We start from the raw sequence: 16,540 nt of genomic DNA, 5'->3' as shown, positions 1-16,540 counted from the left end.
ATTGGTCTTGGTTGATAGCTGTGAAAAGAGTAGGCAGTGAGTGGTGTTGATTGGTTATTAGGACTGGGTGTTGCAATCCCTGTTGATCTGTACTGTGCTTGATTGGTGTTGTCCCGATGTTGGGCAGAACATTAGACATCAACGTGTTCTTTGTACATCTTCAGCCATTTACCACAACGTCCTTGGGTGTTTCAGCCTTTTACTCACAATACACCCTATGCTGAGGTAGGCCCACCTCAGGTTGATCAGGCCTGGGTGTGTGTCCCATAGTCATCCGCTGGTCTTTCGTGGTGACTGGTTGTTCCGCTAAGAGTGCGACTGGTACAATGCAATGATTCCTGAATCAGCAGCAATTGCAAAGGTTGTCTGACCAAATCATTATGCTACCACTATTAATTCTCAGGAGTTTGCTTGAGGAACACTGTGAATAACTCAGAAAAACCATTACTTGATAATGACCGCAGATTTGTAAGGAAAACCAAAACTGATGAAGCCAGCAGAATATATGGAGATGTATGCCCCTTAATTTGCTGTAAAAGTTACCCCATCATGTACATAAACCTAAGGCACACCATTGAGATTAATACGATAGGACTATATCAGGTCTAAGGCTGGTGCTGACTATTTCTGAGAGAACGGTGAATTTCTGGTCTAAGTCAGCGAGCATTTTCCTTGCCATGCACTGTGGTCCTGATTTTGACCGCACAAAGTTTACTTTCCTTTAGGGATCAAGTTTTTGTGCCCCTGATCCTGATCCAAGTCATTTAATATTGAGTATCTGCCGACACCAAGTCCCGATCCGATATTTGTATTTTATATAGGAGTTATACCAGAAAATATACGCAAGTGTTTGATTTTAATTAATCTTACAATAATTCAAGTGCTTAAGCTGTCTAACTGTAAGTTACGTTGATACTTTTTCTGAAAGTGTCTTTTTTGTATGCTATCATTATCAATCCTAAGTGTTAGTTAAGCGACTGTATTGCTCTCTGTGTCGTTAGTTTAAGCTATCTTGCATACATCACATACAACTAAAGCGTTAGGTGTTTCAATTTTGAAATGATACCTTGGTTGTTATTAGTGGCCCTGAGGATGAATGTCATCGGAGTATGCTGACCTAAAACACGTTCAAATTTAAAAGTTAAAAGACAACCTGTTAGCTTGGAACGTTCGCCTCAGTTTGCCGAATTTGAATGCACCTATGTACTCGCTACCACATGGGCTGGTCATCCAAAGCGATTAATTCAGTTACCCTCTCGGTAATCTTTCTGGCCTTGTCACTGTCTTGAGGAAATTTCTCTCTCCTTTTAAAATTGTCCAATGTGTGTTCCTTTGGAGCAGCCTTTGGCTGAGTTACTTGAGTGAACTCATTGTATTCCGCTGAGTGTTTATTTTTTGGGTGCTGTATCAAAGTGGTAGTAGCCTATTGAATGCAGCTCTGTGTTACTACTGCCTCGCGAAATGCTCGCATTGCAATCATTACAAGTTGCTGTTGGACTGCTTTCGTTTCCAATTTAAAACATATCCACACTGCAGATATTTTAACCGCGTCCTGCCACAAATTATGCTCTCTGTTTACAAAACCTGTGTGACCGCTGACGTAAAATAAAGGATCAGTAAAGCCGATACTGATCAGTTAAAAAATGCCTCAATCTGCCCTGATACCGATCTTTGAGTTCGGATTGGGACATCCCTACGTTCCTTTTCTCACCTTCTTGGAGGAAGGGTGTAAGAGGTGGAAGGGCTGACTGGGTTTTCAGAGGCATAGCATTGGTTGTTCTTTTGTCCTGTAGTTCCGTTGCCAAACATCTCAGCACTTGGTTATGACGCCATGTGTATCTGCCTTGTGACGCCATGTGTATCTGCCTTGTGTTAGGCTAATGTTGCAACTGACTAATATATGCTTGAGGCTGGCAGACGTTGAGCAGAGGGGACAGGCAGCGTCCTCTCCCAGCCAGAGATTTAAGTTAGCGGAGAAGGAAGAACATCATGTGTAGCATGGATGAGGAAGCTGATCCTATTTGCTTCCATGTTCCACAGATCTTTCCAGGTGATCTTCCTCTTCTCAACGTCCTCCCATCTCGTCCAGCGGCCCTGCTTGGCTTGAGATATAGCTTTGGTGACCCTGTCTGCTTCCTCTTGATGGCATACCTCCTCAACTACCAGTTGTAGGCGCTCTGCAGGAGTTGCTTTCTGCCAGGTGGGCTTGCTTGTTTCTAGCCCGAAGCCCCCTCTTCCTTGCTCTACCAGGCCCATGATGTCCCTGTGTCGAAGAGCTGATTTTGCGTCTTTGGTTGCCTTTGTTGGATTCCATCTTCTCCCTGCTGCTAATGATGGAGCGGTTTCTGTCATGATGGTATCTCGGGACTCATCATTTCTAGCCTTACTTTGGCACATTTGTACTCTTCCATAAGCCTAGTAATTGGGAGTGAGAGGACCCTGTTTCCATACAACCCCTGTGTTGCGAAGACATCTTGGTAATCCAAGCCACTTCCTCACATGTGAGCTTATCAGCCCCTCCATTTTGCTGACCTGGGATACAGTGACTTCGTACATAGTGAGTGGCCACATGAGCTGAGAAAGCAGAGTCTTGAATAAAATGTTCCTGTTTTCACCTGGTGAGTGACAGAAGCACCGAGCATTATTTGACTGGCGCAGCAGCAGGACTCTGCAGACCGGCAGTTACAATTGCTACTATATTCAAAGCAAGAAGTTCAGTCAAGGGGGCTGTCCCTTCGCCGGTCCACGTATTGGAGTTTGAGAAACGCTGCCTTGAGGGACCTGCTTTTCTCCTCAGTAAAAAAGTGTTCAACAAACTTGTATGGGTCCTTATAGAAGTCCATTCTTGTACGCTCCTTTTTTCTATGCCGGTGGTTTCTGCTCGCTGAAGGGTTGTGAGCCATTGTTTTATGTCAGCTTGCGACCCATTGATTCCCTGCTTATCCTCCTCTTTGGCTTTTCTCCACTGCTTCCCCAGTTGACGCCTTTCCCTCACTAACCTCTCAATTTCCTGTTGTCTTCTTGACTTGACTAGGGTCGATGGTTCTTTCCTCTTTTTGATGTCCCTCACTCCAAACCTGCCAGCGTCATAATTATAAATAACGTCCCCCATCTTCTCAAATCTTTTGACGACGGACGCCTTCATTTCCTCCAGGAGCTGAACAAGATCTGCGTTGGTTGTTTCCCATTCTCACTTCATGCAGGATTTAGGCCACAGAATTTGCGGGTTATGTCTCTCGATCTTCCGTTTCACTGCTGGTTGTGGTTGGTGGGTCAGTTGGTTGATTTCTGTGAGAAGAGAATAGAGTGAGTGGTGTTGGTTGATATCTGTGAAAAGAGTGTGGAATGAGTGATGTTGATGATATGTGTGAAAGGAGTATGCGATCATTCTGTACATCAGCACTATCACATTCCTTTGGAACTATAAGAACTGTAAGATGGAACTATAGGATCTAAAGGACTGTGTGTGTATGTGTGTGTGTGTGTGTGTGTGTGTGTGCGCGTGTGCATTTGTGTGTGTGCACAGGCAAAGATAGAGAAAGCAAGGCCGCACTCCATCTGCTCTTGCTCTCTATTTCTCTTTCTCTTTGTATTTCTCTATCTCTCCTCTTTCTATCCTTTTACAAGTATAATTGGGGCTAGCTGAAGTAAAAAAAAGACAAGTTCTGTAATTATCTTAGAGCTACAAATTCCTGTTTTTTTTAGACCTGCCCCCCTGTCCGTCTCTGACACTCTGTCTTATCAGCTGGGCCTGGGCAGCTTTGATCTGATACCAGGGGATTGCTTGGGCTTTTGAGAAATCCTTCCATTAAAAAGTCCCTGTGGAGAACAGGTGATAAAGGCTGAAATTACAGGGACTATCCTGGTCTGCCTCACTGCCCCTGGCACACACACACTCTCTCTCTCTCACACACACACACACACACACACACGCACACACACAAAGATAGCCCCTAGGCTGCTAACATGAGCTGAGCAAAACCATCAGTGGAAACAGGGAATGGAAGTAAACCCCATTTAACAAGAGGCTATGATAAGAGTTACATCGATGGATGACTACAACAGACTACAAGACTGCACATGTGCACACACTCACACGCACACAAAATCCTGTGCTCTAGGAAAGTGAAAGTGAACAGGCCTGTGCAGGATTTTTTTCTATCCTGATTAAATGTGTGTGTCTGTGTGTCTGTGTGTGTGTGAAAGAAAAGCATTGGCATCTTTTCTGTGGATACCAGGTGCACGTATAAACATGCCAAAGCCCCCCATTGGTCCCAGACCCCCTACGTGTGAGATTTCCCCACGCAGAAAGCACAGAGAGATTTCACACTCAGGATAAGAGACTCAAGAAAGGGGAGGGGAGGCGGGGGCGGGGGTAAGGGATTAGGAGAGGTTGGATTGGACATTGCGCCCTTTCAAAGTTGGTCTTAGAAATGTGTTAGTTGTGTGTGAATTCAGATTAATGGTGCAGACAGAGCCATACTGAGGAGTCAGACCCTGGATAGACAAATTACACAGTTAGACAGGAAGCAAGACATCAGGGTTGACATTTTAAAACCTGGAACCAGGGCTAGCTATTTCACTAGTCTATGAAAAAGGACTGCTTTATATGGACCCAGATGGCAGCTATATAACAATGAATTGGTAAGAGCTTTTAGTGAATGTTTGAAGAACACACAAGAGCCTTCATCCTTTTAATGACTGGAATCACAACCGTATGCACTCAGCATACCAGAACTGAGGCCTGTCCTGCTGTCCATACACACACACACACACACACACGCACACGCTCTCACACGCACACGCTCTCGCACACACACACGATCACACACATACACACATACACACACACGTGCGCACACACAAACACACACGCTCACAGACACACACACACACATTCACACACACACATACGCACACATGCACGCACGCACGCACACACACACACACACACACACACACACACACCAACAAGAACAATCAGTGGAGAGCACACTGGGATTGGATTATTCAGCTTCATACAGAGCAGCACTCAGGAATCAGTCGACTGACTGAACACATGTGCTTGTTTGTCTCTATGGAGCAAATTCTTATAGCCACATGACAATCCCCTGATCACAATGCTCATGCTTGTATCCTAGCGACAGCGTTGGATACGGTATGTTATATGTTATGGAATATGTGTAGAGTACCATATCAGCAGACTGCAGTGACCACAATAAAGACTGAAGTTAGAATGACTTGCACTGTGAGGAAAGCTGATACTGAGAAAACAGTCATTCTTCCTACAACATGCCTTTCCAATGCCTGATGTGCACAGAGCCTGTAGAGCCCGTGAAATTCCACTTTAACAATGATCACATCTAATCTGAGCTGATGGGACCCCAAAAAACAGGTGAGAAAGAAAAAAAAGGCACTCAGATTTTCATGTGGCAGGTTTGCCAGGGTTCTCCTTTAATTTACTGACAGAAAGAGACAAAAAAAAAACACACTCACAGAGAGCAGTGTTGGTTTTAGGTAGTATAAAAATACATTTTCTTCATCAGAAATAGTTACAGTGTGTGTAATGGTGGCAAAAAGGTGAGAAGAGGAGAAATTATAGTTGAAGATTACAGCTGATTTGAATGTCATTCAGATCTAAAACATGGCCTTTTACATGCTAATTAAAACATATGACAGACATGTAGTCTTAATGTTCTGGATTAGTATGGGCTGTTTACTGTGTAAAGGTGGCAGGAGCTGATACTTTTAACCTTAGACATTTAGGTGGTTGGATCCTCATAAATAGGATCTGGATTAGGAACCCCTACAATAGATACACACAGGCTGGAATACTAACACTGGACTAATACATACTCACACACACATGCACACACTCACTCATAGATACACACAGGCTAGAATACTAACACTGGAGTAATACACTGCCTGGCCAAAAAAAATGTTGCACAATCTCATATTTCATTGGACCACCTTTAGCTTTGATTACGGTGCACATTCGCGGTGGCATTGTTTCAACAACCTTATGCAACATCACAACATTTATTTCTGTAAAGAGCTGCATTAATTTTTGGCCGAGATCTTGTTGACGACCAGAGGGTCTAACCACTCCATAAAGTCTTCTCCAGCACATCCTAAATACTTTCAATGGGGTTTAAGGTCAGGACTCTGTGGTGGCCAATTCATATGTAAAAAAGACTCCTCACTGAACCACTCTTTCACAGTTTGAGCCTGATGAATCTTGGCATTGTCATTGTAGAATATGCCCATGCCATCAGGGAAGAAAAAATTCACAGATGGGATAACCAGGTCTTTCAGTTCATTCAGGTGCTCAGCTGATTTCATTTGTCACGTAACATTGCTGAGCCTAGACCTGACCAACTGCAGTAACCCCATATCATAACACTGCCTCCAGAGGCTCCAAGTCAAACCCCAACTTTTTTTTTTTTGGCCAGGCAGTGTACACGCACACAAAAACACATACATGCACACGCACACACACTCACTCCTAGATACACACAGGCTGGAGTACTAACGCTGGACTAATACACACATACACACACACATGCATACGCACACACACTCACTCATAGATACACACAGGCTGGAGTACTAACGCTGGACTAATACACACATACACACACACATGCATACGCACACACACTCACTCATAGATACACACAGGCTGGAGTACTAACGCTGGACTAATACACACATACACACACACATGCATACGCACACACACTCACTCATAGATACACACAGGCTGGAGTACTAACGCTGGACTGATACACACACACACACACACACACATGCACACGCACACACACTCACTCATAGATACACACAGGCTGGAGTACTAACGCTGGACTAATACACACACACACGCACACACACACACACACACACACACACACACACTCACTCGTAGATACACAAAGACTGGAATACTAACACTGGACTGTGGTTAGATTAGGATCCCCTACCATAGATACACACAAGCTGGAATACTAACACTGGACTAATACACACACACACACACGCACGCACGCACACACATTCACTCATAGATACACATCAGGCTGGAATACTAACACTGGACTAGGATCAGATTAGGATCTGTGAAGAGGTTGAGGACAGACTAATACAAACACCATCTGAATGCAGGCACCTCGTATGAGTATGAGCAGGTGTCATGTACAATATCCAAAACACATCATGGCTCCTCTGTCATCACATTGAAGGACTGTGTGTAATGATGAAAAGATTTGATCTTTTCTTTTATTAGTGAATGACATCATAATTTGAAATCACCATTTGTTACAGCATCCAGTTATGTCATCTCTGTCCCTGTATCTGTCACAGTCACTGGCTTTTGTCCTATGATAACTGCCTGTCGTAGAAGTCTTATTTTGTATGAAACACTAAGCTTCATAAAGTTTAAAGTCTTTCCTCTCTTCACATCCATTACATTACATGAGTGCATTGCAGGAGCAGGGCTGGGTAAAAGATTACACTGCTGCTGCACAAACCTCAGGAAACACAGCTACTGAATTACAATGGGATCACAAACATTGGGATCACTTATTGAAAAATATGATTTTATTTTACTTATTTATCTATTTTCCCCACCAAACTCAACTTTTTTGAGGTAAAAGTGGGCTGAGGCTTTGGAGAGAGCATTATCTTGATGAATGAATATGTTCTTGTTGAAAAGGTCTGATAAAGCAGTCTCCCTTATTGTGTGTCTACTGAGTAGAATTGGAAAATATTATTGTGTGAGTGCCTGATATCTCTTGAATGTGGGTCTGTAGTCTATGATTTTCTGTAAGGTTACCGCTCTGTAGTCTCTGAGTTTCTATAAGGTGACAGATCTTTAGTCTGTCAGTTTCTATAAGGTTTCAAATATGTAGTCTTTCAGTTTCTATAAGGTTATGAATCTGTAGTCTCTGAGTTTCTATAAGGTGACAGATCTTTAGTCTGTCAGTTTCTATAAGGTTATGGATCTGTAGTCTATGAGTTTCTGTAAGGTTACAGATCTGAAGTCTACCAGTTTCTATAAGGTTATAAGGTTTCTGGGTCCATGGATCTTTGTAAGGTGATGGGCTCTGGCAGTTTTATTGCTGGGCAGCTGGTAGAATTGGTGGGTATCAGTGATGGCTAAATAGGGTCTGCTAATCTGCCTGCGTTGATTACACAGGAATGGGTCAAGTAACAGGCTTTCATTAAAGCGCTGTCTGGGAGCTGCTGCCACTCGCTTGGTTTAGTCCGTTCACACCCTGCTTCTTCTTTCCAACCAAAGATTACGACTGTCTCCTCGCTCTTCCCTCTCCTACTGAGAGAAACGAAAGCGTTTGTTTGTGCGTGTGCGTGTGTCCACGCGTGTGTGAGCACGTGTTTGCTCGCGTGTGTCTTTAGTGTGTTTGTGTGTGTGTGTGTGTGTGTGTGAAAGGGAGATGGAAAAAGTGACAGAGAATATAATGTATACCTCCAAAATTGGAGAGGATGTTGGCGTTGAGAGGCTGTTGGAGAGGAAGGAGAAGAAATGATGGTAATACTGGAGTGTGAGGGCAAGAAGTAGAAGAAAGGTGAGAAGAACGAGAGAAAGAGCAGTGATGGAGAAGATGACAATGGGGAGAAGAGAGAGAAGGATGGGGAAGGGAGGAAGCCTTGAATGAGTGAGGAGGTGATGGATGGAGACAGTTAATATTATTGAGGACTGGCGGCGGGTGTCCTGCGGGGGTTCGGTTGTGGGTATCTGATTTTGTGTGGCTGACTGCTGATCTGGGCTTACTGTGAGGAGCAGGAGTTAAGTGGAGTGTAGGAGTAAGAACAGTGTCTTGCTTCCCAAAAAGCAAGACTTGTTCAAGCGTTCCAGTTCGTTTTTCATTTGGAGATACTGAAAATCGAGCAAGTCTGAAGTCCGATATCTTTAAATGAGGTTTCAACTCCAAAGGATACTTTTTCCCTGTGTAACTTGACTCTTTTTTTATGCTCTGCACACATTCTCTGTGGACTGATAAGGGATGAGAAATGCTGTGTAATTGTGAGCTAGATGGCTTCACTAAGCCTATAAACTGAGAGTGCATTTATTTACACTGCAAATACTTATCATCAGACCATCTCTGCCCCATTTCCCTCCTGAATGTTGCTCTTGTAACTAAACGGTAGAGAAAAATGCCTCCTGGGAAATGACTATGACCCTTTGGATATGTGGTAATACAGAGTGAGAGAACAAAACTGCAGTTCAGAAGGGAGTGTGTGAGTGTGTGTGTGAGTGTGTGTGTCTGCTGAATGCTAAAGTATGTAGTTTACCTCTCAAAAGATAGGACAACTTCGATGGACTGGCAACTAGAGGTGTACAGAGACGTCATTCTCTGTACCTGTATCAGTTCAACCAACAAAATTATCTGTCTCTGTATCCGTATTCGGATAGTAGACTGGAAGTGGGTGTGGTTTATACGGGACGTCACGTTAAATCGGGCAAATGTTGCATTTTCTAACCTCATATTCCTTGAAAATTTTTGTGCCTTCAAAGCATCAAATTAATTTATTATTGGCATATAATTAATTATGAAATACATTTCCGCATCCTCATACTGTAATTTCCATCTCTCGCTCTCTTTTTTTTTTAATTTTAATTTTAATTTTTAACTAAACTAAGCTTTATGAACTGCCTGAACCCCACCACCACCACTCCCTTTTGGACATTGAATGATCAGAAACTGAAAAAATGTTTTGTAAATCAAAAGATTCTGTTTTGCATTGGAAATAGAAACTGTTTGGACATATAGAAAAATATTCGTCAGTTGAAGGGAATAATCTTAAATTCCAACGATGCTGTGTTCGCGATTCTTGATGTGTTAACATGACTGCAGTTGGCTAGGGAAATGTGAATTACTATTTTATAAAAGTAAATTGTGCTGGGTCTGTGGGAGTGACTACAGAATGTAGCGATCACTTTTCAATAATGTGAAGTAAACAAAACAACTTTTGATTGGGTTCTTTGGGTTGTACCTGCTCAGAATTTTGTCAGTCGAATCGGATTTGGCTGTTCAGTACGGATATTCGACTATTCATTCTTTTTTTTTTTTTCCATAGACTATCTGACAATCAGAAAATCCACTGGCATGAGTCTCAGTGATGATTTCAACCACATTAACATAGTCAAATGCAACACAGGCATGGGGACATATTTTTGAGCATTTAAAAATCAATAAAAGACAGCTGCATATGGTGCAAGATTTGAATTGTGGCATATTTGAATTGCTGACATATAATGTTGGGCTGTCATAGATTTGTCGGAATAATGAGACAGGCAGCACACATTTCTGTTTAAATCAAGCTCTTACAGCCTATTTTTTCAATTTCATATTAAACATTAAAAACAATCTGTAGCCTAAATGAATAAACAAATGAAACAGTTTAGAATAAATTCACGACATTGCCCGCTATGAAAAAATAACTCTTCTTCAACAGGATAGGCTTATTAGGCTACTGTATTTCTCTTTCAACATAATGCGTAAATCTTAAGTGTAAACCAATAAATAAACAAATTCAGCACTTGAAATTTAAGATTTGAGATATGTAAGATGAATAAGCAAACATTTGTCTTCAGTCTCTTTTTTGATGGCTGCCTAGTTATGCAATTTACTCGTTTTAAGTGGTTTGCCATGTTCGATGTTGTTGAATGATAAGCGAATTCTTGCATACAGAATTTGCATTTAACTTTGTTAGGGCTGTCCCTCAAAATTTCGAAATGCCGCCATACTTCTACTGAGACATGGTTATAGCATGCCTAGTTTACCAACCACTCCACCTCAGGTTTCAGCTTCTCTCATCAGTTAACCACCAGCGCATGTTGTCATGTGGATTTTTTTTTTTTTTTATAGCAAGCGTGCCAGCTAGCCCTGCTAGAATATAAAACTATAGGCCTATTTATGATTCCCCTGCACTTACATTAGCCTACATAATTATGTGACGACGAATGTTACTGCCATGGGTCTGCCGTGGTAAAACTGCAAGGTTCCGGAGATGGACTACTAAAAGCGCATCTTAGATAGGCTACTTTGCTCTGTGCGCTCTTACCGTGTTGTTTCATGCAGGCTATAACATGGACAACCTGGTAAAAATATTACTTCATTACCAATGTTGGAATTGAAATAAAAGAGTATAGGCTACCAGTCACAAAGGTGAAACGAATGGTTGCTCACACTCACACTCCTCTCCACTCATATTTATTGACATAAATCCCAATGTGATTGTATGAAAATAATTCTTAAATTTATGAAAGATAGGCATAACATGTTAGGCCTACAAATCTACTAGTGAAGCCTACATATCATCATTCTTAAGTTTCAAACGTGTTGAATTAAAAACATCATCTGGCAAATGTCTGATATCTCTGGCTGGTCATGCTGATCTGATCCATTTTTTGAAAATAGAATTTAATCACTCATTATCTAAGCTGCTTATCCTAATTAGGGTCGCGGGGTATGCTAGCGCCTATCCCAGTGCTTAATTAGGATAAGCGGCTTAGAAAATAAATGAATGAATGAACGAAGGGCAAATCCCCAAAATGACTATTCACAAACTGGATCTCATGGAGTAAAATGTTTTCAGTATAATGATTTCATTGTTTTGAATCCTCCCCCAGCACCACCGACCCCTATTGCTCCACCTGAACTACTGGCAGTGGGCGCCACCTACCTCTGGATCAAACCTAATGCCAACTCCATCATTGGTGACGGACCAATCATCTTAAAGGAGGTAGAATATCGCACCACCACAGGGAACTGGGCAGAGACACACATTGTTGATGCGCCGACCTATAAACTGTGGCACCTGGACCCAGACGTGGAGTACGAGATCAAAGTCCTGCTGACTCGGCCTGGTGAGGGGGGCACCGGGCCCCCAGGACCTCCACTGATCACACGGACTAAATGTGCTGGTGAGTGCTGTCGAGGTCGCCAGTGTGGATAGTGGCATAGTCGACAAAGAGCTCTTAATTTGCATTCATTACGTTTTATGTTCAGACCTTGTTTTAGCTTTAGTGATAGTGTGTGACAAATCAATATATCCATCAGTGTTTGTAACTGGTGCACACTTAGCGAGGAGATGAGGAGATTTTTCCATTCAACCTCCAGGAATGTTTTTACATGTTTGTAAGAACAAAGACACATTCATATGAAAAATCCTGACTCAGAGCCACAGCATGGGGAAAATAACATTTACTATATTTTTTTATCCCTAAAATGAACAGTGCTTTTCTGTAGCATATCTTGTCTAAAGACCTTACTGATAAATTGTAATCACTGTGCAACTCATCAGTAAATAATATTAAATCACCAGGATTGCTGGAAACTTCTAGCCACAATAATAACAATAGTCAGGGGCCAAAATAATAGGTGTGTTATGCCAGCCTTCGGGAACAAGGGGGACATAACACACTACTCGAAAACACATAGCCACAAGTTCAGTGACGTTCAGCTAACGTAGGGATGACCTTGCTGTGCACTGCAGAGAGAAGCTAGTCTTGCTGTGATTGAAGAAAGACAAACTCTTCTGTCATTCTCAACTTTTAGTCTGGCCCCACACTCTGATAGGACAGCAGTATGGGACCACTACTTAAAAAGGTCATAAACAGTGTTGGGGGTAAGGAGTTACAAAGTAACGTGTTACTGCTATTATATTACTTTCCTCCACAACAAAGTAAAGTAAAGCACTACAGTTCAAATTTCAGTAATCACATTACAGTTACTGGATTATTAAAATGTCCTTTACGATGTTACACATGCCTTTTCAAAAGAATGTTTTTTGCGTGGAATATTTAAATTTTACTTATAAAACAGATAGTTCCGGTCCTGGGTGGTAATTGGTCGATACAGTGTTCCAGCGATGTTCCAATACACGATTATAGAAGCAGCTATGACGCTTCACACACATGTTCACCTTAATTATGTATCTATAATATGACTACTCACTGTCACCAGGAGAGACTGGGTCCTTGACAGTAGCTCCTGTTAAATGGGACAAGTCCAACAACTGGTCAGTTAGCTAGCTAACAAGGTCTGCTACATTTGAGAAAACCCAAAAATACGGTGTAGCCAACCAGGACAATAATATGGAGAGCTTTAATGTTACTTTTAATTACAAAATACAGATAACATAGCTGTTGGCTGATGATGATACCAAAACGTATCACTAGCTACCTCAGAAACTACCGGTAGTTAGCCATTGAAGCTAAATTACATCCCGATTAATGTAGCTGCACTATAGTTGTCATTAGATGGCTAAGCTTGTGTGTTTCTATTTTTAGTCACTGGTCAAAAATGCGAACTCATGAATGAAGCCACGATTTACTGTTATTTTAGAGCAACTAAGGGGTGTTCTTAAGCACGACGCGAAACCATTGCTTTGAAAGTAAAGTAATGAAAGGACTATGTTTGTCCTTGTATTTTTATTTGGTAAACTGGGGAATTTGTAGTGTTAGAGAGTATCTCAAAAGTGAAGTAAGGAGTAGTGTAATTACTTTTCAAAAGGAGTAGCAAGTAAAGTAATCCCATTACAATTTAAAGTAGTAATTGGTAACTTATAACTAATTACTTTTGAGTAACTACCCCAACACTGGTCATAAGTAAAGTCATAATATTTTTAGAAAAAAAGTCGTAATATTTCTAGAAAAAAGTCCTTTGAGGAAGAAGGTGTCACGTTTGCACATGCAGATCAGTGTTCTTTATTTAAAGTAAACATAAGAGCTTCAAAGACTTACAGAATTTCAGAACAAGAACAAGACCATGGCAGACCAAGAAATAAACGTGACACAGATGAAAACTCCGAACAATGCTAGAACAAACAATTGGGGAAACTAAGGGGTATTTAAACCAAATAGAACAAGGTTTGTGTACCCGGTTTGGTGAGCTGTACCTGGTTAGGCTGTAGACAAAGATTAATGCCTGAGTACTGGGAGCTGTTAAGAGTGTCAAATGCTGTCAGATACTTAAAACGCTGATAATACTTTTTCAAAATATTATGGCATTTTCTTTTCTCAAAATCTAATTCGATTTGCAGTGTCTGATCACAGGAGAGTTCTGTCGGCTTATGAACGTTAGGCTGGATGGCCTATAACAGCAGTTTGCTTGAGCTCTGTTAAATGGAAACTTATTGGATGCTGTCACAACGGCTTAGGTCATGAACCACACCGATCATGTGAAGTTTTGATTCTTTTTGATTGATTGTCAAGGCAATTGAACAGATGGGCAGAGGGTGTGTTTGTAGGTGTAGTGTACTTTTAGGTTAGGATGCTGTGTGAACTAAACTAAGCACATATTAAATTCTGTGCACCAATGTAACAGGCACAAAATAACAATGTTTAACATGTTCAGACATTTATAGAAAAGTATACAAGGTCCTGATATTTTTCGGAACCCCTGGGCATATGCCGTCTGAAGTTCTCACAAACAAAACAATAAATCCAAAAAAAAAAAAATTAGTATGAAAGACCTGACCGATGAGCCATAATGTGACACACAATCATAATGTAATTTAGCGACTTCTAGCGACTTTTTCCTGATCCAATAGAAATTGACCTTGGAAAATTGGCAACACTAAAACTGAAGTGAATTACTTTAGTGATAGTGTAACCTTTTATGGCAAATGAGAGAAGAGACAAATTTGAATTAGGGGGAGCAAAAAGAGATGTAGAAAATGAGACATATTCAAAGACAAGACTGTTCTGGAAGGAGTCTTCAAAAAAGAACATCTCAGAAATATGACCTGAAAAAAGAGAGAGAGAAGAGAGTCTGTCTCTAATTGAGGCTCATTGGGAAACCAATGCACAAATCAGGACTAATGGTAATTGAGATGCTCAAGATTTTCAGCGTTAGTGGATGAGAGAGGAGCGATTTTAGAGGTGTAATTACCAACACGGTAGGGAAGCGCAGGAAGAAAGACTGCAGAAAGATACACTTGATTTGATAAAGTGACAGATAAGCAGACGAGGGGAGCACAGGAGTGGGGGAAGGAGAGTGATGGTGCAGAGCAGATGAGCAGTCTCCAGGAAGTGTCTGTGATCCAGGTGAGAACTGTGATGAAGGAGCTCCAGCGTAGCAGGAGAGCACAGCTCCCCCTCCTCCTCTCCTCCTCTTACTGCCTTCACTTCAACTCTCTCAATCCTTTGCACACTCTTCACTCTTCACTTTCTCTCTCTCACATACACACACACACACACACGTACACACACACACACACACACACACCCTCATTCTCTCTCTCACAAACAGATTCATACAAATGCTTTCACTCGTTGGCTGTTTGATCATGACTTTGTTTGAAGGTATGATAATGTAATTTAACTGGAGCACAGTAATAACAGAAAATGATGCATCGGCGTGAAACATGGTTCCAGTCTGTTCCCGAACTCTTTTAAATGTGTGTGTGTGTGTGTGTGAGAGAGACAGTTTTTGAGTGACAGTCTAATATGTAAATTCATCAGCTCTCTGCGTTCAAACACACCGCCTGCCCCTGGGCCCCTCCCCTCTCTCTCTAACACAGTCCTCCATTTCTTCCTACCTGCTGATCAAACAAGTCCCGCTTCCAGCTGACACTGACGATCCAACCTGTCCTACCAATTAGCCATTTCCCTCAATTCTCAGCATCCAGAGCATGTTAGAGTTATGTTAATTCACCACTGCCGTGCCCAAAGAGAAGCTCTCCGTCTTTAATGTGTTTCTGCAGGAACTGACAGTCACATCACACACACACACACGCATGCACACACACAAAGAGGACACACCACTCTACAGAAATGTGAGGACCACACACACACACTCACACACATACACACACATACACACACACACACTCCTCACTGCACACTTCTCACTATACACTTCTCACTACACACTCTTCACTACACACTCGCCTGTCACCTGCCCGCAGCATGTGCCACTCAGCACCTCTGTTCTGCTCAATTGACTAGCAGTGAAAATTCAAACTACTGAATGACAATTAAAACAATTAGTTTGGTTTGTTACCCTGAGCTCTAATTATGTCAATTAGTTTATCAAAAAACTCCACAAAGACAAAGCGTAACAAAATAGTTTACTCCAGTTTCATGACATATTGATGCTGTAGCAAGAATCGAAGTCTGATGAATATTACAGTTCAAAAACAGAGACAGAGATAGAGAGAGAGAGAGAGAGAGAGAGAGCAGGCGGCAGGCAGAAGCACAGTAACTGCATGCATACCTACGTGTGTGTGTACTTGCATGTGTGCGTGTGTATGTATATGTGTACATGTGCATGTGTGTGTTTTTGTGTGTGACTGTCTGTGTGTGTGTATGAACCTTAAGATTGATGTTAAAGCAGCTGTCTGTTTTCATCATATCACACACAGCCTTTCAACACTACAGAAAGGAAGACAGAGCGGGAAACAAAGAGCTGAGAGAGAGAGAAGGAGAGAGAGAGAGAGAGAGAGAGCGAGAGAGAGAGAGAGACAGAGAGAGATGAGGGGTGTGGGGTCAGGTGCAGAGGAGGAATGT

The 16,540-nt window shown here is 41.9% G+C and overlaps 1 protein-coding gene across 1 annotated transcript in view; it reads left to right on the top strand.

Annotated features, from left to right (window-relative positions):
- ptprt (protein tyrosine phosphatase receptor type T) overlaps positions 1–16,540 on the top strand; it is a 204,748-nt gene that overhangs the window by 45,604 nt on the left and 142,604 nt on the right. Inside the window, exon 6 of the mRNA XM_030779105.1 lies at positions 11,657–11,950. Within this exon, the coding sequence (XP_030634965.1) occupies positions 11,657–11,950 (294 nt within the window). The remainder of the gene's footprint in view (positions 1–11,656; positions 11,951–16,540) is intronic.

Source organism: Chanos chanos, chromosome 7, assembly GCF_902362185.1.
Source record: "Chanos chanos chromosome 7, fChaCha1.1, whole genome shotgun sequence".
NCBI classification, from domain to species: domain Eukaryota; kingdom Metazoa; phylum Chordata; class Actinopteri; order Gonorynchiformes; family Chanidae; genus Chanos; species Chanos chanos.
Note: the sequence above shows the minus strand (reverse complement) of the source record. Positions and strands in the feature narration are given on the sequence as shown.